This window comes from Helobdella robusta (assembly GCF_000326865.2).
Source record: "Helobdella robusta unplaced genomic scaffold HELROscaffold_40, whole genome shotgun sequence".
In the NCBI taxonomy this organism is placed as follows: domain Eukaryota; kingdom Metazoa; phylum Annelida; class Clitellata; order Rhynchobdellida; family Glossiphoniidae; genus Helobdella; species Helobdella robusta.
In genome coordinates, this window is record NW_008704903.1 from 212,764 (window position 1) to 238,742 (window position 25,979).

The 25,979-nt window shown below is 30.5% G+C and overlaps 3 protein-coding genes across 3 annotated transcripts; all 3 read right to left on the reverse strand.

Annotated features, from left to right (window-relative positions):
- Nucleotides 1-398: 398 nt before the first annotated feature.
- Nucleotides 399-8,861, reverse strand: HELRODRAFT_84539 (hypothetical protein; the record flags this gene model as incomplete). The annotated part of the gene is made up of 16 exons (XM_009025086.1): nt 399-507; nt 829-923; nt 1,126-1,227; nt 1,564-1,683; nt 1,908-1,909; nt 2,064-2,134; nt 2,703-2,770; nt 3,057-3,160; nt 3,400-3,457; nt 3,580-3,612; nt 5,042-5,152; nt 6,497-6,631; nt 7,083-7,147; nt 7,530-7,581; nt 8,174-8,287; nt 8,661-8,861. The coding sequence occupies 16 exons, from the start codon at nt 8,859-8,861 to the stop codon at nt 399-401; spliced, it is 1,440 nt and encodes a 479-aa protein (XP_009023334.1).
- A 1,309-nt stretch (nt 8,862-10,170) lies between these two features.
- On the reverse strand, nt 10,171-18,645 carry HELRODRAFT_84403 (hypothetical protein; the record flags this gene model as incomplete). Its single annotated transcript, XM_009025070.1, has 16 exons — nt 10,171-10,270; nt 10,725-10,819; nt 11,067-11,168; nt 11,650-11,748; nt 12,043-12,062; nt 12,476-12,546; nt 12,798-12,865; nt 13,044-13,147; nt 13,312-13,369; nt 13,666-13,698; nt 14,768-14,878; nt 15,672-15,806; nt 16,183-16,247; nt 17,342-17,393; nt 17,849-17,962; nt 18,445-18,645. 16 exons carry the CDS (start codon nt 18,643-18,645, stop codon nt 10,171-10,173), a joined length of 1,428 nt encoding a protein of 475 aa, XP_009023318.1.
- A 3,436-nt stretch (nt 18,646-22,081) lies between these two features.
- On the reverse strand, nt 22,082-25,240 carry HELRODRAFT_192905 (hypothetical protein; the record flags this gene model as incomplete). Its single annotated transcript, XM_009025121.1, has 6 exons — nt 25,109-25,240; nt 24,689-24,811; nt 24,059-24,165; nt 23,666-23,894; nt 23,182-23,559; nt 22,082-22,161 (listed from the first exon to the last, which is right to left on the reverse strand). The coding sequence occupies exons 3-6, from the start codon at nt 24,110-24,112 to the stop codon at nt 22,082-22,084; spliced, it is 741 nt and encodes a 246-aa protein (XP_009023369.1). The 5' UTR covers nt 24,113-24,165; nt 24,689-24,811; nt 25,109-25,240.
- Nucleotides 25,241-25,979: the final 739 nt, after the last annotated feature.

Here is a 25,979-nt window from a genome sequence, read left to right on the forward strand (position 1 = left end):
AAACTCAGATTCTGATGACACAATACTTTAATGTAACAAAACTCCCAATATAAAAACATAATAAATTTAAGATTATGTTAAAATAATATTTTATTATTATATAATTTCCGAGTTAAAACCTTTTCCCTGAAAAAAAAACTATAATATTTAATAATTTATATTCGTATGTTTATAATGACAATAGCGTTAGAGTATTCAAATATAGTTTTGTAGCTATGGATTTCAGAATCAGTTTGTGTGATCATATTTTTTTCATTAATTACTGCAATCAAAACCTAATCAAATTTTACTGTTTTTGAGAGTCACAGCAGCTTTTAAAACAGATTGCAAAAATTTTGTCTCAATTATGGCAAAACTGCCTACTGATTGTCAATGAAAAGATTTTGCCAAGTTATTTGTTATTTTTCCTCATAGTTCTGATTCAAAATTTCAGAGGCCAGATTTCTAATGATATTCCAAGATTCTTCAATAAGTCTTTCGTTCATTTTTTCATAGCATATAACATATCTAGCGAAAAAAATTATTCTTAACTTGTAACATATCGATTTTATTATTAAATTGAACAGTTTAAACTGATATTGTTATATTGAGGTACTGATAGTTTTGACCTAATTTCATTAAATTTTTTTCTTTCAAAAACTCGAAATTGAAAAATCTTATAATGATTTTACACGTTGCGACAAATTATATTCAAATGGATTATAAAAAAACTTACTAAAATAAACTTTGTAAAAGTATAAAATTTCGCAAACGCAAGACTCACAAAAAAATAATCTGATTAAAAATTTAACAATAAATGACTTTAGACTGAATTTTAAGCCAACGAACCTAATGATAAAATCCTCATTTACAGCTGCCGGTACAAGATACATCTTGCCCGAGGAGTTCAGAGTGCTGAGTAGCTTCTCAGTTAGATGGTTGTTCTAATTTATTTAAAAACATTCTTTTGGCAGGTAGCAAAATCATTCAGAACAAATTTTTTTCTTCATTTAATCATTCATACAATTCTCATATTGAAAACGTATCAGATCGTTTATTTTTAATTTCTATGCCATTGTCAACAATGATTTTTGTTCTGGAGAATTATACACTTTTTCCCAACAAATAACAATTAAATGATCATACTTTTAACTTGAAGCAAACCAGTCCGAGATTAACTGTTCCAATTACTTGAAATCTCGAATCGGACAGCATTAGAGATTCAAAATACTTTGCAAGTTTGCAATGCTGCCGATGAATTAGAATTCATCATTAAATAACTAAGTTTTTTAAGTTGGAAAATTTCATAAACTATAATACCATATTTTATAATTCTCTTTTCAGCATTCTTCTAAAGTTACTACAACAGCAAACACAGGGTGCATGTAAATAAATACACGCGACTCAACGCATGACAAACATTGCATTGATAAGCCTGGAAATCTTTTCATCAGGTTCCAGTCAATACCACAGCAAGGCCAAGCACTTAGTCATTATGACAAACCTATTTAACAAAACTCATCCAAGCAAAATGAAAAGGAATGAATTAAGAGAAGAAGCAAAGCTAATTGCTTGTATACTAACATTTCTTATGTGCCTCTGCAAGCCAGAAATTCCATAGGATCTGATCACAGCCCATATTTTCAACGATCTAAACTTTCTACAAAGCGAGATGCTCCAATTCTTTTTTGAAGATAAAAAATTCTTGTCACAGCAGTATCAATTTGTTTGTGTTTTAATTAAAATAACTTTTCAAAAAATTAAAAATTATTTAACTAAATTTCAAAGTAGAGTTGAACACGAGTTAATGAGTTTTACCCACACGGAATTCGACTGTTCGATCTGCAGTAGATTTTTGCGGTTTGTCAAGTTTTATTCAAATGGATTTGAAAATATAAGTTGATAGAATCATCTTTAAGATATATCACTTCTAAATTTAAAAACAATTGTTTCACACTTAGCCAAAAATATATTGAATAGAAATAAAAATAATTCATAGTGAGCCTTTATAAATTTTATGATATATTGATATATTTCTGTACTAGTTATTGAAAACATCATTTATTTGTAATAACATTAAAAACCTGAAAGATGGTGTTGCAGATATAACGGCTCGATGGCCATTGTTTCTATCAGAACTTTCTTATCATCTATCCTTTATATACAATTATATGCTCGGTTTAATTTTAAACTTAAACATATTAACCAATGTAATCTTAAAGTTCTTTGCGTTCATTATTCTTAGAAGATTTTTTCATTCAAAGCCATTTAATCAAAACTAGAAAATGTTCTTACACGTGTTCTTAATTCAAGTTGCAGAGTGCATTGAAATCGTTAAAAAGTGATTAATATATTTACTTTAAACTGTAGACATATTTCATTTGTAGTTTTTCAAAATTTAAATTTCAAAATGGCTTATTAAATGAAAAGGATTTTACATCAGTTTCAAGAAATTAGCTTTTTTTGTTCGCTTCGGTTTTATTTGAGTTTTGGAGCAGTATTCATGCCACGAAGTCATTTAAAAACAGTCGAAATGTTTAATATTAAATTAAACAATTTAAAAAAGTTATACTGAATAAAGTGTTGGAACTTTGTGGGTAAAAAGCTTGCCAATTTTCGAAAATATGTTTCAAATTTATATGAGTATTTATGAAAACAACTTTTAAAAAGAGTGAAAATATTGAAACGTTCAGAACTGAGACAAAAACAATGAGAAAACGAACCAGATGGCAGAACTTTCAGAGTTCATCAGCATCCATTTGTGCAAATTTATGTTTAGTGAATTCACATTCTGTTGTGTATAATTTTACAGTGAAATGTTTTGTGTGTTTTTTTTTGAAAGGATTAACAAGAAATAATATGAAACATGCTTATCAGCGAATCACAAATATTGAAGGTACATCTCTTTCAGACAGCTTAAACATTAGTTTCAGACAGCTTAAACATTATACAAACGCACTGCTGAGTTTCTATTATACATTCATCAATCTACAAATCCTTTTCGAATTTGCATAAATTATGTTAATACGTTCAAATTGCGTTGTGTAGCTATCAAATATAATCTCTCAACAGCCCACTTTAATTCCGTTCATTTGTGTCCTCATCTCGGGGCATATGAATGATGAGCCGGCATATGCTGCGTCTACATGCAACCAAATCCTCCTCCTATTACACACCTCTCCTGTGTGGGTTTAAACTATCATGAATTCTTATATATAGAATTTAATTTATCGGGAATGCTTTTATATGAAGTTTAAACTACCATGAATGTAAATTATGGAGTTGAAAGTGAGAACAAAGCATTTAAAATTTTTGGAAATATTGGTAAGTTTTAATGAATTCACTTTAAAAATGTTCTAAATGGTTGAAACTAAAGTACGAAAATCAATTGGTTGAAAGGCATATTTTAAAAAATGACACCTATTTCTTGGATGTTATCAAACGAACCGACGGGAGTCGTGCCCAGAGTCGCCAACACCTGAGGTAGATGTTGTGGGTGTTGGATTTGTTGTGGTTGTTATCAACGTTACGATTTAAGAAATGAATGAAAATTGTTTGTATCTCTTTTATTATAAACTTAAAAGAAGAAAAAAGACTAACAAAAAATGGATAAAGTCCCTTGCGTTCATCATCCTGAGAATTTTTTTTATATAATTATCTTAAAAATAGTTGCAAAAAGTTGACAAAAAACACTTGTTAATAATGCTAACATAACAATAGAGTAAAACGATATAAAGTAATATTAAGGAAGCTGATGTTATTATCATTATTATTATTATTATATCATTAATAAAATTAATATTGGTGTGTTTGTGAGCGCCCTTTTTTAAAGATCTGAGAGGTGCTAACGATCATTGCAGTACATCGCGTAGAACTTTATTGAAGCCATGCAGTGTATGGAGAAGAAAAGATATTAGCACGGGTAAGTTTGGACATGAAAATGGTGTTTCTGCCTTTTACAAAATTGAATAACAGCCAGCGCAGGATCACAAAGGTCTCTAGGCAAACCATTCCAGACAGCAGGACCCATTACGGAGAAATTCCTTCGACCAAGAGCCAAGTTTGTGTCAGGTACAAACAGTAAACCTGAATTGTCAGAGCGCAATGTTTGACTCAGCAGTGGCATTGTTCTAGGAATGATTCTGTCAGTTAAATATTTAGGAGCAACTCTCTTAATACATTTGAAAACCATAAAAACATATCTTGAAAATAACTCTTAATAAACCGGAAGCCAGTAAGGAGCAAAAAGAATTGGCTTAACGTGATCATATTTAAGGCTACTTAAAACCAACTTTGCAGCCCAATTTTGAACCGACTGAAATCTTGAAGACATATTCACACCAGACAGAGTAATATAGACTTTTGCTATAGTCTATTTTTGAGTGGATAAAGGAATGAACAAGACATTGAAGAGGATGCTTGTTTAAAGATCGCCAGTACCCAGGTTGCGAGCAGATGTGTAAAATTCAATGTCAGAATCACCAAGTCTGATAGACTCAACGTTCATTTTTTCCAATTTCTGCCTAGTGCCAACCGGTAAAAACTGAGTTTTTGATTGATTCAATTTAAGCCTATCAGCAATCACCCACTCATTAATTTCCAAGAACCATGATCTGAGTCCACAGACCAGATCATCAAAACGACAGTGAAGGGCACTAGCAATGATCTAAACATCATCAGCAGGACTGTGATTGAAATTATATCTGTCAATGGTTTTAAAAACATCTGCAGTGTACAACACAAACAAGAGGGTGCCGAGAACCGACCCCTGAGGAACACCGTATGATAGTTTCAACATATGTCAAATTAGATATGAAAAGAGCTTGTTGAGTACGACCAGAAAGGTATGGCTCAATCCATTGAAGAACAAAACCAGATACTCCAAATGAATATTGGAGCTTGCGTAAAAGTAATAAGTGATCGACACAATCAACGGCAGAGCTCTGCCTTTCATATAAACAATCCGACTCAGAGACACAGATTAACTACAAGCTTTTTTGTTTCAAATGTTCAAGATATATTCCTATAAAATTTTTACTATGAGAGAGAACATAAAACTTACTTCAATCGCTGTCTCAAGTGTATGACCTCTTAGGGAATGCTTGTCGTCGAAGTCTAACCCCTTCGTTTTTATTAATAACACCATTCCAGCTTTTTCCACGCAAGAATGTGCCTTCGAATTTTGAAATTTAAAAAACTTGTCTGTTTCTTAAGGTTCATTTTTGAAAAATTTCATTTGACTTAATGTGTGTAAAATTAAAGTGAATTTAAAATTTGCGACAACTGTTAAGCACTAATTCAATGAGCAACTTCTTAAAGAAATTCATAATTAAATGATGCAGGGTTTACGTATTTAAGAAATAAATCAATTAGATAATACAAAAATGAATAAAAGATGCGGATTGTATCAAAAATAAATGCAAGAAAATCGTTATAGCGAAAGTTACGCTGCAAGTTATAGCCACCCGAGGTTCGTAATATTAGATGGTAGTTGACAACACATAGCTTGTACATTTTGAAATGTAGGATTAATTTTTAAGCAGCAAAAATAGAAGAAAAATAATACTTAAACGCCAACAAAAAAATTTTCATGGGCCTGAGTGGGATGACAAATAAAAATGAAAAAAATCTCAATGATACACGAAACAATTGTTGAATGAATTAAAAAAATTAATTTTCTTCAAGTCAAAACTAATTTGTAAAACTGATGTATACTTTCAAATTATTTTTCACTTATAAATGTTGCCTAATATAAGTTAACATGATAAAACTTATTACGGAATTTTTTTGAAATGTAATGTAAGCGTGTCTAGGCGCAACATATTGCATAGATAAAAGCATTTGGCAACATCTGCAATTGAATTTTTTCTAACAAATTTATTAAAAAAATTTCACACTAAACTAACTATAATGTATTGATATCTGTGTGTGTTTGTGCGTGTGTGCGCGCGTGTGTGTGCGTGCGTGTGTGTGTGTGCGTGCGTGCGTGTGTGTGTGGGGGGGATTGTACATATAATGGTTAAGTTTACATGGTGACTTTTGACAATGCTACGTGTGTTCGATATTTACTATGAAAGAAATATCATGGTTCATCAAATATATATTTTATATACTTTCTTAATGCCATCACGTCATTAAACATGCTCATGCTCAAAGATGCGATTAAGAAATAAAATAACTTTTTATTTGACCAACCAAACCATTTATATCAACTGGTAGACTAACTTGACAACACATAATCGATCGATTAATTAATTATCTATTTTTATATTAGTTTATAGTCCTTTATTAAAAGTTAAATTAATAAACCAAATTATGGATTTTTATCGGTCAAAATCAATTTTTAAAAAATGGCTTTACATTTTGCATGCTGAGAATAATTTTATAGAAAAAATACACATTACTAGGAAAGTAAATATCAGTATAAAGGTGATGAGTTTTACACTGCAAATAATAACGACTGATTTTATTTATTTATTTATTTAAAAAGTTTAGTCAAATTACAAAGTTAACCAACAAGTTTAGAATGATAGATCACAAGTTTGGAGAGTAGTACTGCTGCATCTTCATTCGGGTAGATGGAGCTCAGATGTTTCAGAGCGTTATGCCTGGCTGCCAGCATGCTAACGATTAAGCATTCGCCTGCAGAGTTCTAAAATGATCGTTACGAGTTACCGCAAGATAAACTTATACCAAAATAACTGTGCCATACATTTTGAAAATCTGTTAAAAAATGTTGCTAGAAGAACATAATATTTAAATACTTAACAATTAAAATAGTTTGTTTAACAGGGTGTGATATTTAGACGAGAGGAAATTAATATAACTGCCTGGCAGTGCGATCAACAACACAATTGCAATTGCTGGCTTTTTTTTACATATCCATAGAGTGACTTAATACTACTACAACTACTGCTGCTGCTGCTGCTACGGTTGCTGCCACTACTGCTGCTGCTGTTACGGTTGCTGCCACTACTGCTGCTGCTGTTTCGGTTGCTGCCACTACTGCTGCTGCTGCTACGGTTGCTGCCACTATGCTGCTGCTGATGCTAGTACTACTACACAAATAAACCACTATTTATTACGACTGCAAACAAACTTACCTGCGTTACTCCGCCTCCTGCTCCTCTGCAATGATGAAATTTTTCTGGTAGACCTAACATGTTGGCTGTTGTTTGTGTGTGTACGTGTGTGTGTGTATGTGTGTGTGTGGATGTGTGTGTGTGTGTTGCGTGCGTGTATATGTGTGTGTTTGGATGTGTGTGTGTGTGTGTGTGTGTGTGTGTGTGTGTGTGTGTGTGTGTGTGTGTGTGTGTGTGTGTACGAGTGTGTGTGTCGTTAATGGTTTATATATTTTGTATTGTACGCTCAGACGCTTCTCAAACACAATTGTTAATATTTTTCTTTTTTTTCATTATTCTCCTCATTTATTTTCTCTCTCTTTTTCTCTCTTTCTCTCTCTCTCTTTCTCTCTATTTTTATTTATATCTACCTGCATATTAACATAGATAGATAAACAAAGATACGTAAACTTTCCAATCTTCACTCACCCAGCCAATCCATGACGGCAATTTCGAGTTCAGTAGATGCAGGACATGAGGCCTAGGTTTGGAAGTTTATTTTTATGTTTACGAAATTTTGGCTACTGTCATAACAAAATTTGCTACGGATGGTCAAATGTCATTTTATATGCGTGTGCTTGGACGATAAGCTGACAATCTTTTAATATTTTTTTCTTAGTACATATGATTAAGTTCATCTAAAATCTAAATCATACAATCATCATACAAATCTAAAATTTGTATATTTTGTATCGTCGTTTTTGTATGTCTTAAAACGTATTTGTAAAATTTTTTTTTAGTTTTTATGATACGGCCCTCTCGAACGCAGAGCTTGCTTACATGTTACTCTACCATACCTGTGTTTTAACTTTCGTGCTACAAAGTCTCTATACCATCTACACCACATGAATGGTTTAGATTGTATCCAGTATTCAGTTTTGAGTTTTTGGACAGACAGTATTCGAACCACGCCCTCGCGTAGTAGCATCGCGAGAAATGGCACTTCTACCGAGTGAGCTAACTCGGTGACCATTTTTTTTTATCTGACCATTTATTAGTCTTAATTTTATATTTGATATTCCCATTAGCATAAATTATATTAGGATTTATGAAATGATTTGAAGTTTTCTAACCCATGAAAAACCAGCAGAACTTAATGCATCGACCAAAAAGTCAGCCAGAATGGAAGGGTAAGATTGTGTCCATGGGTAGAAGGCGTGGAAATGAGGATGTTGCCAGTGAGTTACCTGTTGTTTGAATGCAAGTTTTGTTGAATAGATATGCTATTTTGGAATGGGCAAACTTTGATAATGAATTGATTACAGTAAGATTTAGACAAAATTATTATGAAAAGATTTTTTAAATATTTACCGAAAATCACTAAAAAGTAATTTTTCGTTTCCGAAAAAGAAAATTTGAAAATACATGTTCACACCTTTGTTTTTAAAAGTAGATAAGTGGATAAAATCAAAATTAAAAAATCATTCGTTGTAATAATATCTTAACTAGGCGTTGCTGTGAATGTTTTTTTAATTTATAAAATCAGAATATGAAAAACGCAGCAACTGTTACAATATGCAAGGCAATAGTTTAAAAAAAAGTAAACCAGTTTCAACCAACTCCGGGCAAGATGGCCTTATCAATGTCTTTCATTATGTTATCCCATGAATCCGGACACTGAGGCGGTTCACTTGGCACCAGTTCCTTCAAATATCCGGGTTGGACATCTGGGAAGACCCGTCTCTGTTCAATGTTTTCAAAGTAGTCTGCAATATAATCCACCATTTCTCGACCTCTCTGGCGAAATTCCTTTGAATCCATATTTCAAAAAACTTTATTCAAAATATTTTCTTACTACACTGAGTTGAATTTATTTCAATTATTTAAAGATCTGTCAAAAATTGTATTAAATTTAGTGTAGTCTTTTCTGAGCTAATACATGCTACTGAAAGCTTCACTCAATGACAAATTTAAAAATTATTATCATAAAAAATTTTCTTAAAATTTCTTTCTCATATAGTATTTGATCATCTCATAAATTATTCAAAAATGAAAATGAAGCGACAACAAGTTTATTCTCTCTCTCTCTCTTTCTCTCTGTCTGTCTTTCTTTTTATCTCCTCCTTATTTTCTTTATGTATTCATCGTTGTTTCTATGTATGCGTCTATTTATCATGTATAATTTATACAGTTCATATATTGACAAAACTATCACTAAAATTTTTTCGATATATTATAACTGTACGAACTACAAAATAGACACATAAATCTTCATTATACCATTTTGATAATACTACGGCATACAATATTTAAACACATTTGTATCATTTAAGTACCGGTTATTACATTTTATACCAGAATAGGTTTATGACACTGAACAATTTTTCTTTAAAATTTAAAAATTTTACTTCGTTAAGCTAAACTTATTATTCTTTTCAATAATTCTTTAGAACAAAACAACGGAATGATGGGTCTTGATGAATTTAATCACTAAACCTAAAGAAATTGTTTAACTTTATTCAGGATTTATATATTTTTGAAAAGATAAAATTAACGAAAATTTGTAAAAAATTAAATTTATCAATAGATGTTCATTGGTTTTATAAGGATTATTTTATGCTAGGCTAAAATGAAAAAAAAATAAAAAGTCATTTTAAATTCTATTTAAAAATAATAAATTTGAATTCCAAATTTAAAAAAAAGGGCAAAATTAATTCTGTTGGCATATTCAAAAACATTTATTTTATTTTTTTGTCATTCCAAGTTTGAATGTTCGTAATCAAATGACAGTTGGCATTGCCTACGTTTTCTGGAGAAATTTGTTAACAAATAAAATTGCGATCTAGTAACTACATTTCAATCGAGGTATTGTGAAAAAGTTCAATTTAGTGAAATTTATGATTGAAATGATTCCAAATAATGTTCATGAGATACTTGAAGATGACCTTGTTCACTTGTCTGTCATCATCTCGCCATTGCAGTAATGTCCGTGGTCATTTCTGTTTGGAATCGTTGGGTTGATCGTTTAAAATGAAAATGTTAAGTTTTGTTCTGTAAAATTACTTTCAAATCACTGATCAAACTTTATAAAAATCAGTAAAAAAAATTTTAAATATTGTTTTGAGGTTTCTTACTCAGTGTCGTTAAGGATTTTCGTTGCCGTGTCTCTGATAATTTCCCAAGACTTCCTAATGTGGTCTTCATTTATCTTTTGGAAACATACGGCAAACCTTTTGGAGATTAATTAAATTGTTTAAATCAGCGGCGGGCAAGCTTTTTGCTGTGAGGGCCGCATTGAGGGGATTACCTTTAAGGGGCCGCATTTGTAATGTACTTAAATAGCAAATTTTTTAGACCCGGGGGAAACTTTTTTTAAGATTTGTGGCTTCTTTGTTTTAATGTCTGGCTGACAACACTTTTTGGCGAAAAAAGCTTGAAAACTACGGCCACCCTTGGTTTAGATTCATTTTTACTTAAAATGATTTCACAATTTTATCAATAAGTGGCTCAATGGCGTAATGGTTAAGATGCTTGTAACTGTTGTAGCAGTGATCGGTTTCAAATACACAGGCAACATATGCGTGATACGTTGTTGATTCCTGTGTGCTTGTTGTTTGTTGTTGTTATTGTTGATTGCACTTCTCGAAAATAATAAAATGAGAGTTTTGAGAGAAATGAACCGACCTGATGATGTAGTCGTCATTAACAGCTGCAGGAACCAGATGCATCTTGCCTGATGAATTCAAGGAACTGAGCAACTTCTCAGTCAGCTGATTGTCCTAGTGAGAATTTTACAAAAAATTGTTGAAATGATCGGCAACAAATTTAAAAGTTTCTGGCAAATAGTTGGATTAAGCTATTATTAATTTAAAACACACATTCAAATATTAGTCGGTCTGTTTTTAATCTTAAAAAGCAAAACAAGCACTGTGTAAATTATCGTTAGTTTATTTTAACGAATTAATGAAAAAATCAGAAAAAAGATTTTTCAATTTTTTCAATTCTTGAATCGAAGTTTGAACTTACTCGCAGCTTGAAGCAGACAAGGCCAAGGGTTACCTGTCCAACTATTTGAAATCTGGCGTCTGTCAACATTAGAGTCTCAAAATATTTTGCCATCTTGCAGTGCTGCAAAGGTTTTTGAATTATAATCCAGTTAAATGTTTGTGTTTGTTTAAAATATATTAGTACAATACTTGTCAAGAATGTTGAAAATATGAAAACTTTTAGAATAATTGATTTTAAAAGTTAACAAATTTGAAATGAATTATACAATAAATGTTTGTTTGACATTTTTACTTAATCCCAATTAATATTATGATTACATAAAATAATTTAAACTATTTTAGTAAAATTTATTATTTAAAATTCGCTTTTTGCTCCATTTTTCAGAGATATCAAGACTAGGTGCGTCAAAGCATCATCTATAGTGCACATGGCAGACGAGGATCTCGTTTGCATTTGAACTAAGACACTGCAACAGCAGTTTCAGGCGCCTTAACCATTACACTGTTGCGCCACCCATAACTTCTAAATCATACCACCAAAAAAAAACTAGAAATTCATAATTAAATTGTTAAAAAAGAACACTTTAAACAGGTCGACTCACATTTTTTATGTGATTTTGCAGTCCAGTAACTCCATAGGATCTGAGAACTGCCCACATCTTCAAAGATCTGAACCTGCGGCCCAACGTTACGCTCCAGTGCTTAGTTTTATGTTGAGAGAAACCCATTCATACATGTCCATTTGTGGCAATTTTCAAGTTTTCAAACGTCAAAATGTCACATGCAGTTTAACATATATACAAATATGTTACCAACATTTATAAGTTGAATTATTTTTTTTTTATTTTTCAAAAAATGCCAATCTATCAGATGTATAATATTTTTATTTTTTAGGTTTGAAGATTTTTGAAGTAATTTATAATCCCACTTATGGGTTAATTCATTTAATTCTCGTTTTACAAAATTTTATCAAATTATTTGTAGTAAAAACTCACCCGAAAATCTTCAGTTTTATCTGAAAGGAATAATTTTTGGTAAGACTTAGTTATTAAAAGAACTCAAATTTGCAACAAACTTATACAAAAATTGAAATATACCCAACTATTAAGTGAACGCATCTGAAAAGCAACACATAATATGAAAGTTGAATGTTTAAATTTTAAAAACACTTTTTCGTATAAAACAGATTTGACCCACAAAATCCCAATTTATAATATGGATATGACAAAAAACTGGATTTGTCTCCTAATCCAGGTAAATATCAACGGTAGGCCTACTACAAATCAGAGTCGTAGGCTAGGGGCCTAGGCTAGTGGAGGCCCACCTTAGGGCTGAACCTCCCCCACAGATGAAAATTTATTTAAAGTTAAAGATATGTGTAACAAAGTTTCTACATAAATGGAAGACTGCTAAAAGTATTAACAACACCTGAATGATTATGTTGAAGGTATAATGGATCGACTGTCATGGCGTCTATTAGGGCTTCTTTGTCGTCAATCCTTTATAAGTTTCCGAGAGTAAAAGTACAATTTTTGAAGTTAAAACTGAATAAAATAAATATTCATTTTTGTTATAATTATGATAATTACTCTCTATTTTTTTACAAATTTGTTAAAATTGCTTGATATTTAAATAAAATTATCAAAATTTGGATTAGGTTATTGTGTATGTTTACAATAGCACCAAATACGATAGTTATTCTCTAGGTATCTAGTTTTGAAATAAAATATTGAAACGTAAAAAAACCAACCAGAGGGCAGAACACTCGGCGTTCATCAACATCCACTTCTGTGGATTCAAGTCAAACGACTGAACGTTCTATAGTAAGAATAAATAAGTGTTTGTCGTTTGAATAGCAAGTGGCGAATCAACATCTTTGGAATTTAAATAGCTACTATTTCATTTTTTTCTGGTAGAAAACAACCAAAATTGACACATATAAGCAAACATACATACATACATTCATACATACATACATATCTACACACACACGAACCTCTATTCCTTCCATGTATACTCTAAACTCGGGACACACAAAGGCTGAACCAGCATAAGCTGCGTCAACATGTAGCCATATCTTCTCCCTGCTACAAACTTCGCCTGATTGTTTATTTTGTATTGTATTGTATATTTTGTTTAGGTTTTTTTATTGTATGTTTTTGTATTGTATATTTTTGTATTGTATGTTTTTGCATTTTGTATTTGATGCATTATATGTTTTTTGTATTTTGTCTTATAAATCCATAAATGCTCAAATTTTAAACCTATTTCCTTAATGTTGTCAAATGATACAACTGATGTTGTACCCAGAGTTGCAAAAACCTGTTGGGATTTTACAGAGATAAAATACATATACACACATGTATAGATATATTTTATTCATTCGTTTGTTTGTTCGTTCGTTCATTCATTCGTCCGTTCACTCGTTCATTCATTTATCTATTTATCTATCTATCATCTATCCATCCATTCATTCATCTTGTCAACTCAATTATATGAGATAATTTGACATGTAACAGTTCAAAACATAATCTAATCACACTCAAACGCCGAAACATTAAATCTCTTATTGACAAATTTCTTTCTGATTTTTTTACAAATCATAAAACAAAACTTACATAGAACGGTACTAATCCGTTCCTCTTATCTTCCTGTTAATAATTAGTTAAATTTATTTAAATTTTAAAAATTTAAAAATTATTAAAATAAAAATTCATATTACAATTAAGATGATTAAACTAAAATAGATAATGATATCTAATTTAAACTAAAAATTAATGAGGTTATTGCGCATTTATCAAGCCTTTCATCAAAATTACATTCTTTTTTAAATTAAACGATTTTTCTTTAATTAAATACAATTTATATTTATTTGAAATCGAATAAAAAATTGAATTTTAAACCATACTTAAATTAGTAAATAAAAAATTATAAAATTAGGACAAAAATTTTCTCTAAAAAACTTCTGGCTAATGTCAGTAGCTGACTGGTATAATTGTCCCATGACATTAAACCGACGTTAAAAAAAGGCTGTTCAATAATTTCATATTGTTTTTAACTATGATAATAATAAAGTGACTAAAGGTTATCTATCCTACACAAAGAGTTAAAGTAATTTGCTTGAATGAACTTTTAATTTGATTTTGAGCGTCGGCACAGTTGCCAACCGTCACAATTGGGCAGGGGGCAGTCCCGAATATCACCCCTCTCCACCCTATGTCTCGCTTCAATGTCCGCGAGACGCTTGCTTGTCCCACTTTTAGGCAACCGTAATAAATTTTGAAATATTGAAATAGCAGTTTAATAATAAATTTGAAAATTTGAAGGGGCAAAATCCTAGAACAGTACATGCAACCAGAGATGAATGAATGAGTGTCAATGATTAAAAAGCGAAATAATTTTCTTGAATTAAATTCACTGATAATAAACTGATTTATTAGTGAATAAAAATACCTAAGATGATATGATGAAACAGTGATTGTATAACAAAACGAATAATCGTTTGAAATGAAATACTTGAAATATCGCGGTATCAATTAAAAATCACCAAATTGTAAATAAGTTAGAAAGAATAAAATTGAAATCTGAAATAATCCGATGAAACAATATTTAAATATTAAAACCGAATAACCGTTGAAAATGAAAATAGTTAAATTTTTTGATAATATTATCAAATAAAAATCACAAAATTGTAAAAAGTCAGAAGGCATGGGACGAAACCTGAATTGCCTTTTCCAATGTGTTACCTCGCAATGAAAACTTTTCATCTACATCCAACTCTCTCATTTTGACCAATGACAACATCCCAGTTTTTTCCGCACAAGAATGAGCCTTTTAGGACATTTTTTCAAATTATATTTTTGCAGGTTTAGGTCTCAAATGGAGGAAAACATGCTCTAGATTATTATTTCTTAGACATATCAAAACTTTTCCTATTACTAATTATCAATATGGGATCCATCTGTATATAAGAAGAATGAAACGTAAATTATTTTTTAAATGTTTGACTTTTCTAATTGTTATAAAAATACATTAGGTTTGCCATCAAATAAATCATTCCCACACAATAGGCGCAATTTGTTGGCAATGAGTAATTCTATGATGGGGAAAGGATGGAGTTCCAAGTTTTTTTCGCAAGCATGCTTCAAAATTACTAAAAATTGAATCTTAGCAAGTGAGATCGGAAAATTTTATATCAATTTCTATATTTTTAAGATTTAAGCAAATGTACTTTAATTGAATTTTATAATTTTCCAAAAAATAGTTGTTTTAATAAATTTTATTAGATTGAAAAAAAATTAGATTGAAAATATTAGATGAGTGTCACGCCTCCAATGTGATAGTTTAACAACGGCAAGCCATTTACCAAGATTCAATCAATCAAATACATTCAATTAATGATATTAAACTGATGAATCTTATTTAATTCTGGCAAAATTCTATAAAACAATATGTTCCGTTAAGTGTGCGCTATTAAATTTGAGAAGATATCATCCTAGCTTAGTTTCTGTACGTACGTGAAGCAGCTTATTTATTCATGAAGAGACTCACATATTTAACAGTAAAATTTAGCCGAACGAATTATTATAAATAGAAAATGTTCATTAAAAAACACTCAGCTAACGTATTTTGAGCGGTAGGCCACCAGCTTATCTAGCAAAACTCCTGGTTCAAGATTTTGGTGAAGGTGAGATAGATTCTTGAGGGCTTTGTGCCTGGCGACCAGCATGCTGATGAGAATGCACTCGCTTGCTGTACTCTATCACATTATTTCAGATTCAATGATCAGTTTGATAACTTGTTAGATAAATTTCCAAATTTAAAAACGCACTTTTAAAAAACATATTATTCGTCGAGTTAGCTCAGTTGGTAAAAAAACTATATTTCAAGTTGTCACATTGCGCGGTGACCTAGTTCGAATACTGTCGAAATCTCGGAGACTATCATACGTCAGGCGCACCTAATGCGGTGCATACGTCCGCCTCCAATGCCTCCTAACACAACTGTGTGGTACGAAATTTCTACTATAGTTATGAAATATTATGTTTGAACAGTTCTGCGAATCTCAAGGTAAAGTAATTAAAAACAAATTCAGTCAAACAGTTCGTCTTTGAATTAAATTTTTTAAGAAAAACCTGAGTCACTCCTCCACCGACACCGTTTGAGTGGAGGAACTTCTTAGGAAGTGCAATCATGTTGGCTGGAAAGTGTTTTAACAATCAAGGTGTTGGAACGTGACAGTTCTAACAAACAAATCAGATTTGTATAATGCATTAAGGCCTGTGCTGTACAATGTCCTACGCGTATTCATTGCCAACATGTTTTAGTTATCGCAATGAAGGGATTAATTCATGAACTATGAAAAAACTACTTGACGAATACCATTTTTTAATTTTCAACTGACAATTCTTGGTTTTAAAAACATTTTGACATCTTTTAAAAAAACTTGAAGTTTAAAAAATTTGTTGGCCTTTGTTCTATATTGTAGGCTTCTTTATTCAAAAACTTGAAGCTGTCTACAATATGAATAAACTTAGAATTAAATGATATTTTAAAAATTTGTTAACATCTTTTTAACATTTATTGTATTTTTTAATATAATTACGCCGTTAATTTTATACAAAATCGACTTTGTGTTCTAAACTAGAAGGGTTTTGTTTTGATTTACGGCATTCATCTTTCTTTCTTCTCTCTCGTGCCTTATCCTTTCAGGACATTGGCGAAACTCGATCTTTAACACTTTGTTATAGTTGAAATGTGGTGATATTCAACAAGTGACACAAGGACTTCACGAATGTTATTCGTTGTTGACCGCGATCTCCTTTCCCTGCAATCTTTCCAGTAGTTGTTAGATTTTCCATTCTTTCCTTCCGAAAAAACTTTACAAAACCAAAAAACTTTAACTGCCTCCGTCGGATTATCGGTAGTAATTTCCTTTTTTTCATAACCGGTCTGTTTTAACTGATTTACGGCCACATTTTGTAAAGGGCATATTTTAGAAAACCGTTTTAATTTTTATTACATACTTTCACGACAATTTTTTATGATTATTAGCTATTATCAGTGTTTGAAAATGTATAGATCGGGGCAATCAAAACGAAGGGTTAGAGTTTTCCAGTTTAAAAACATGAAAACAAAATGATGAAACGATAACCGAAAAGATGAAAAAAATGACTGGGATAAGACTTTTAGGGATTTGAAGTTCAAATAGATCGAACATTTCACAAAAGATGTTTTAAAATTAAAAATTCTTGTTAATTGAAATAAATCTTTAATAAATATAGTCACTCCAACCTATCCAGTCCATGACAATGACCTCAAGTTCTGTAGAAGCTGGACAGGATGCCTGTTTGGGGAGAAAAAATCTTTGATGGTCAGTTGGTAAGAAAAATATTTCGACAAGGTGTGTAAAACTTGAAATGGTAATCGTTTTAACTTCATCAATAAAAGTACATCTAATGTTTCTTTTGATAAAAATCTTTAAATTTTCAAGTGTTAAATTGGTTAATTTTTGTAATAGTTAGATCTGATCAACATACCAGTGCTACAGTTTCAATTTATATCTATCATTTTTACACCTACACCAACCACAATGAAACATTGCATTATTCATCTGCGCTTATCCATGTACAATCGCACGTGAGTGACATATCAAAAGATATCTCTAAAAAATTTGTTCAAGTAAGTCAGTAAATGCTTTTATCAGATGATATTTTTGTTAATGAACTATTTATAAAATGTTGAAAAATTAAAAATTTAATTTGTATCTTAGGGGAAAATATTTGAAAACATCTTTCTGACCCATGAGAAACAAACTGCTCCAAACGCGTCAACCAGGAACTCAGCTAGCATCGAGGGGTAGGAGTTGTTGCTGGGAAAGTAGGCGTGAAAATGTGGATGCTGCCAGTTTGTGATCTGGTTTAAAAAGAAATTCATTTTCAAATGCATCAATTTTATTATTTCTTGCTTTTTCGGCGTTATCCCAAATTGGAAACGTCTTGTTATAACCGCCGGAATGATCAATCAAATAGCGTTATATTATTTGTTATCATAAACATTGTTATCTTTGCTATATTTGTAATTTTTGAATAGAAGATCGAATTAGAGACGTATGTATCATTCTAAGTAACTTGAAAAAATGAAATACAAATTATCTATCACAGCAAATTCCGTGGCAACATTTTGAGATGTTTTCGACGGCTTTATTAAACACCTTAAAGGCAAAATGATATGCGGGGACAACTTCTGACACAGTGCATTCCACAAAAACGCAGAACCAAGCAGTATATTAATCAAATAAATTATTAAGCAGATAAAATAGATGAAAATATGATAAAATTATTTAAAAAAAATTATGGATTAATAAAAAACTATTTACAATAAAGTAAATCACAAACCCCGGGTAAGATACATCTAGTGATATCATTCATGATGTTATCCCATGAATCAGGATGCTGAGGCGGTTCACTTGGCACCAGTTCCTTCAAGTATCCTGGTTGAACATCTGGGAAGACCCGTCTCTGTTCAATGTTCTCAAAGTAGTCTGCGATGTAGTCCACCATCTCTCGGCCTCTCCGGCGAAATTCTTTTGAATCCATTTTGGTGGATTACGTTGATTAGAACCAATATATTTGCTTGTGAGTCTCTTGATTTGAAATTTTTAGTTTTTATACACCAACTCACGTTCATATTTATTCATATCTATCATTTCTCGTTCATACTTAACATGTATCTGAAGAATTATATAAATTTATAAAGTTAGAATTTATATATATATATATATATATATATATATATATATATATTTCGGAACGAGGTTTTCTTTAATACAAACATCATTGAAGATATATGCCCATTTTGCATTAATGACTTTCTTTAATGAACACTCAACAAGTCTGAATTTGTTAAACTCGTATTTATTTAAAACAATAGACATGGTAAGGCTAACAGCGCTGTTTCGGGAAGTCCATCTTCAGAGCCTATGAAAATAAGAATAGCATGAAATATTTTTATAAAATTAGAATGCATATTAAATGTGTAATAAAATTATTAAGAAAATAACGAGAAACCTTTGTTAGTGAAAACAAAGCAAAACATGTACAAATTAAATTTTATAATTAAATAAAACAAGTAATTGTAATGTATCACAGCTAATATGGATGTTAAGATGCACTGTCGAATAACGAAACCAGCGATACGGAAACATTAGTCCTATGACGAGTGGTAACATGTTCACCATTAAACAGTATCGCTTCTTTTGGCATTGGCTCGTATTCGAAGTGGCGCAACATTGGTGGTTCTATGATATTGGTATGAACGGCACGTTGTGGACTATCATGTCTATACTGGGAGTAAAGATGTAGGCTATGATCAAATGTGTTAAATTGTTTATTCATAGCGGGTTTATTCTTGTAGATGTATAAAGCTTCTTTAATTTTGAGGCGAACTGGGTGCGATTCACGTTCAAGTATTTTCGTGTTAACATCAAGTAATGCTCTGGTTAGTGGCAAACCGTGAGATTTGAGCATATGATCTTTAATGGCACCGTTCTGTACGTGCATCGTAAGCCTTCTGGCCAGAGTAGTACGCGTATGCCCAACATAATTTTCCACAACACTGTGTGGCATAGGACAATTGAAGCTGTACACCACGCTACTCTGTTCCAAAATACTTGTAGAATGTCTATTACTATTTTTTATTATTAAGTTAGAAGTCCGGTTAGTTTTATAATATATGATGAGTTTAAGTTTATGTTCACCATTACACATGGAGATATTAGATTTTACATTATTTTATTTTTATTTTATTTTATTTTTTCATTTTATTTCATTTATTTTATCTTATTCCATTATATTTTTTCATAAATAGTCTATATTCCATTTTAATCTAATTTAGTTGTTTCATTTACGGATTCGTTTATTAAAATTTCTTATATATCATTATAAACTTAATAATTAATTTTGACAATTTTCCATATTCTTTCCACACATGTCTTCTTTTCACATTCAACTAACTTATTTACGTTTTATTTACATCATCCGATTTTAACAAATTTTCACTGAACTAAATTTCAGTATTAATTTATTTGTTTTAATATTTAATTTAATACTATTTTACTAACTTTTTATATACATTTGTATTTTTAACCATAAATTTAATTTGTACATGTTTTGCATTGTTTTCACTAACAAAGGTTTCTCGTTATTTTCTTAATAATTTTATTACACATTTAATATGCATTCTAATTTTATAAAAATATTTCATGCTATTCTTATTTTCATAGGCTCTGAAGATGGACTTCCCGAAACAGCGCTGTTAGCCTTACCATGTCTATTGTTTTAAATAAATACGAGTTTAACAAATTCAGACTTGTTGAGTGTTATATATATATATATATATATATATATATAATATATGTCATATATTTCTGCATGTGCATATATATATATATTTATTTTCATTTACTTCATAGAAATATCTGAATTCTTTTTGCTTACTATACGACGATGCTTTATTTCAAAATTTGTATAGCATTTAGACCAGGGGTGGTCAAGCTACGGCCCGCGAAGCTATTTTATGCGGCCCGCGAGGTCATGTTTGCAACAAGAAGGTCGTGAGCAAGATAATATGACAAAAAAAGGAGCCACAAATCTTAAAAAAATAATTCTCCCCGGGTTGAAAAAATTTGTTATATGAGGCCCTTCAAAAGGTAAAATAGTTCTCAATGCGGCCCTCAGAGCAAAAAGTTTGCCCACCCCTGATTTAGAGGGTTCCTGATGTCATAGAATGGAGAAGTTAGGCTTTATTTTTTTGTTTATCTGTCAAATTTTTCTGTTTTATGTTTGTAAATGAATATGAAAAGCATATCTTGGATTTATATTAAATGATTTTACATGTATATATGCTATAAACTCTTTGTTAGTAAGTTTCGTAGGCGCGGTTGAAATAGGGAAGCTTTGAAAATAACTTATAAAAAAATTCTTTTGACAATTTTTGGAAAATCTTTTTATTATTTTAGTTATTCTAGTTTTGTTAGAGTGAATATTTTATTTCAAATTGTTATAAAGATGTACATTATCATGTTTTTTATGAACAATGTAATCAAAAACTTTTTGAAATAATAAGGTGAAAGATTAAAATAGATGAAAGGGTTTTTTTTAGCTTTTAAACTTGCACACGATATTTAATTGGCTGAAGTTATGAATGAATAATTCATTTAAATAAGTAATTTATTAAAAAGTTATAAACTATTTTGCTTGGCTGAGTTAAATATTTAAATAGCTTAAATATCTAACTAGTTAAAAACAATTTTTTTAGATTTTTTTCAACTCGTCATTCAAACTTCAACAATAGGTGATTTTTTTGTTGTGATGACATGATGACGACAAAGAACAAAGTATCAAATTGTTTTGTTCAGCGCTATTTATTACATCAAGAATATCAAAAATTCACTTTTGCTGAATTTTTAAAATGTCTCCAAATTTGTGATTTGATTAGGCGTATTTCTGGTAAATTTTAACTTATCTCATCGTGGGATTTATCATAGAAATTAGCTTTTAATCTTCAAGTACACAGTTGACGTTTTTACATAGATTTAAAAAATTTATGTTTGAAACTTTGTTTTTCTATCTTTAGAGAATTTTCACGTTATGTTCCATCTCTCACGTTTCTTTATATGCACTTAAATTATTTGAAAAAGAAGTTTCGAAATTTTTTATTAGTGTAGAATTTCATTAAACAAGCATCGCTTGAAAGCAATTGATTGTGAAATTTATTCAAAATTTCAGACTCCGACCTCAAAACACAACCGTCTCATTAATTCAATTTGTATTTTAGTTTCAAAATGTACAAAGTAACTACTTAATCAGTCAGAGATATTACTTACATTTTTGTAGAAGCATGAAACTCAGGCTAGCTTTCTGTGCATACTTTGTCATTTTAATTGTATTTTACAACAATCAAACTAAAAAAGTCGGAAAATCTACAAAGAAGTAACTTGTAACTTTATTTTTACTGAAAAAAATTACGTTAGTGTTACCTTGATGTCTTAATCATTTTTTGGGGAGGCCATGGTGTTATAACCCCGTCAGCCCTAACGTAAATTTTACCCTTTCCTATGTATATGCAATGTATATTATATGCGTACGTGTGTGTATAATGTGTAAGTGCATTAGTTCGTTGCCATGTCTTTATAAATTATTAACTTAATTGATGACAACCTTTGATGACAGTGCGTGTGCTGCTGCTAATGGTTTTTATAATTTACATATCTTAAAATACTTATTTTAGCAAATTTATATTTTTAATATAATTATTAAATTCAAAATTATTCATATATTTTATTATTACTATTAATCATTTTAATAATCATTAGTCATTGTTTTTATTTATTTATTTATTCGAAATTTTTGATTTGAAAATTTGAACATGAAGCATTTAAACCAGAAACCACATCATTATTAATAGTCAACTCTTCGTCATGCAAAATTGTTAGAATTGAATTGAATGGTCAACTTATATAATTACGTAAAATAATAACCATAATATGATATGATAAAAGTGATAAATTACTGTCGCAAGTTAACAACATGTGACAAAATTTGTATTCAAAATAATGATAATTTGATAATTAAACGATAACTCGTTTCAAAACTCCAAACCTAATTATATTGCAGGTGTATAAAAAATAATAATATAAAACAAAACAAGTTTGGTTTTCTCATAGTTTGTTAAAAATCATTCATTTTTATTATTTCGTAGTCTTAGTAAACAAAAACTTGAATGTTTCAATCAAAGTTTGAAGTCTAAAAGAGGTTAGTAAGACTGAATGTTTTTTGTCAAAAAGAAAATTAATCATTGCATTTGTGGTTTGGTTAATGTTGTTGACTAACATAAACAAATTTTCTCATACTAAACTCTGTTAAGTATATTTACAATCTTCAATACTAGCTCCATTACTCTTTTTAATACATTATTTACATGAGTAAATTGCAAAGTTTTTTAATATCTGTTAGCATTTAACATTTTTGTACTGATAATATCCCGGGTTAAAATCAAAACAAGTTTTGTACCGCTAAAAATTTATCATTTTTCATTTAAAAATGCGACGTTGCTGATCCCTGACATCCTCTCACCGTCTTGTTTTCCATTTTTTCCGATACTTTTCCCACTGTTTGAATCAAAATTAGCATTGTCGAGGGTAGAGTTGGTTCTATTTCCATTGGTCATGTTATCATTGCACGCGTTACTACTGGTACTATCTGTGAAGTTGTTTACGGTACTAGAGTTACTAATGTTGTCAGAAGTAGTGTTCATCTGGATTGAGTTAGTATCAGTGACGTTGTTGTGATTGTTGCTGTCGTTGGCTTCTTGAAGCTCTTGAAGTAGCTGCGGGTCCATGCAACGGTCATCTTTGTAGGTTTCATAAGGCGGAAGTTCTGACAATGGCGGATGGGTGTTTGAATCTGTATTTCTTCCAATTTCGGAGTTGTTGGTTGAGGGGCCTGGTGGCACTGTGAACATTATGTTAAAATTTATGGTCTTTAATTATGGTTGGTTATAATGGTTAGCACACAAATGAACAAACAAACAAACGAACAGGCGAACAAACAAACAAACCAGGAATAATTCGGACACTGCCCTCTCTTTCTCCACTACCTTCCTCTTCCATCTTATCCACGGCACTGGTGAAGTGGGCGTAGTAATAGGATGGTGGGGGCTCGTTGTAGGGATTGACGGAGCCGGGTTGTGCCTGGGGTGGGGGGTAGTGGAATAGAGGATTTGTGTGGGAGGTCGTCTGGTCCAGGAAGGATTGGGGTAAGGGAGGGGTTGACGTTGAGTTGCGTCTCTGTTTTTTAGAAATTTGAAAGTTATATCTTCAATTTGGATGTCACTGCAGTTATTTGTGTGAAGGTATAATATTTCAAAATACAATAACCAATCTTTAAAATTATTTTCTAGAGTTAAGTTTGTTAAAAATTAAATTAAAAAAAAGAATTGAAAAATTCTAACACTTCTCTTGCCAAGAATGAGCTTAACCATGCAGGCACACACCACAGTCAGCATGACACCCAAGGAAATGACGATACTTGTTGTCAGAATCACCGAACCAAAAGTAGCTAGACACCGTATCATAAACATAAATATGCTATCATCGACAATGTTCTTCGAATTCTATGGTTACATTATTTTTTAATTTGTAGCGCTTATATATTTTAAAGTGAATCAATTGATTACAATTTGGCTTCCAGACACCTTTGATGAAAGAATTTGGATCATTTGGTGTAATAATATCACATCCACGGTTGAACTTTTATTAATAATTTAGTTGCATATTGTAAAAAAAAGTAAACTTATTTTATTCCCATGTAATATTACATTGTTAATTAATAACCATGAAAATTTAAGTAACGAAATACATAAAATATAATAAAAAACTTTTTAAAATCTTAAATTGAAATTATTAAGAAATACATAAAATATAATAAAAAACTTTTTAAAATCTTAAATTGAAATTATCAAGAAATACATAAAATATAATAAAAAACTTTTTAAAATCTTAAATTGAAATTATCAAGAATTATTATTAAATTATAATCTTTAAAAACATTTTCGGTAATGTTATTATAAATGGAAACTAACAAATGGTTGAGCAATATCTTTCGTCAGAGTAGTCTCCACAGTTATCAATGCCGTCGCATCTCAAATCCTCTGGAATGCACCGGTCGCCGTACCAACATTGGAATTCATCCGAAAGACACTCCCCTGGTAGGTTTAAAACTTTGTTGAAATTTGTATAAAAAAGGTGACAAAAATTTCACTTTTCTTCTTCTAAATCCGTGTCACTAAATGTTTTTTGTTTAATAATTTTTATGTGGCACTAATATGATTTTATGTAAAAAAGTTAATTTTTAAAAAAGTTATATTCCAATCAGTTTTTCTTCAAAAAATGTTTTTCTCTAAAAAAAAACCAAAAGCACAGTAAAATTTTGAAATATAGGTGACAACGATGAACAAACAAACCCATCAAAATCTACAGAAAAAAAACTAAATCAATGAAACCTGTGTGATATTTGGTGTAACTGATTTTGAAGCCGGTGTAGATTTGTGGTGGAGGCACGAAGGTTGTTATGAAGGTGAAGTTTAGGTAGTTAGAAGAAGAGTAAAGTGACTCGGGGGGCTTCCAACGGCCGCAATAATTTTCTGAAATTGGGACGGTCATAATATTCTACACCCAAAATAAAAACAGGAAATGAATAAAGAACAAGGAAGATGATTTCAAAGATGTTGGTCGCGATAAAATCTTCCTTATTAAGAAAATTTTGTACTAATAATATACTGATAAAAAATTTTAATGATAAAAAAAGAAAAATTTATTTATGAAGATTTGTGAAGTTTTAACAGTCAAAACTAGCCATCAAAATACCATCAAACAATAATCAGAAGATCAATTAATATAAATGGAATCATATGGAGTGCGAACTGTTGTTAGTTTCGCCAGCAACCACCAATTTATCCTCCTTACACTGGTGTCCCGAATTTGTGTAGATGTCAACATATAAGAATCTGTAAAATTTTATGGCTCGTATCAGCATTCAAACCCGGCGAAAAAAGTTAAATAAAATCGTCCAAAAGCTAATTTATAGTGCTCGAAAGCAAAATATAAGTTTCCCAAATATTAAGTTATTTAATTTGTTTTAAAGTTTTTCTTTGTAACATAATTATTCAAATCTTATTTTTTTTGTCTTTTATCATGTGTTATTTTTAATACTATAACATACTCAATAAAACATTATAATATACCAAAATACCATTGCATTAGAGTATTATAACAACTTTGATTTAGGTTATATCTTAATGTTTGTTTTTTTTATTTTAAAAGTGGGTAATTATTTTTTTCTATTTTATTAATTTTAATTATTTTTCCCTTTAC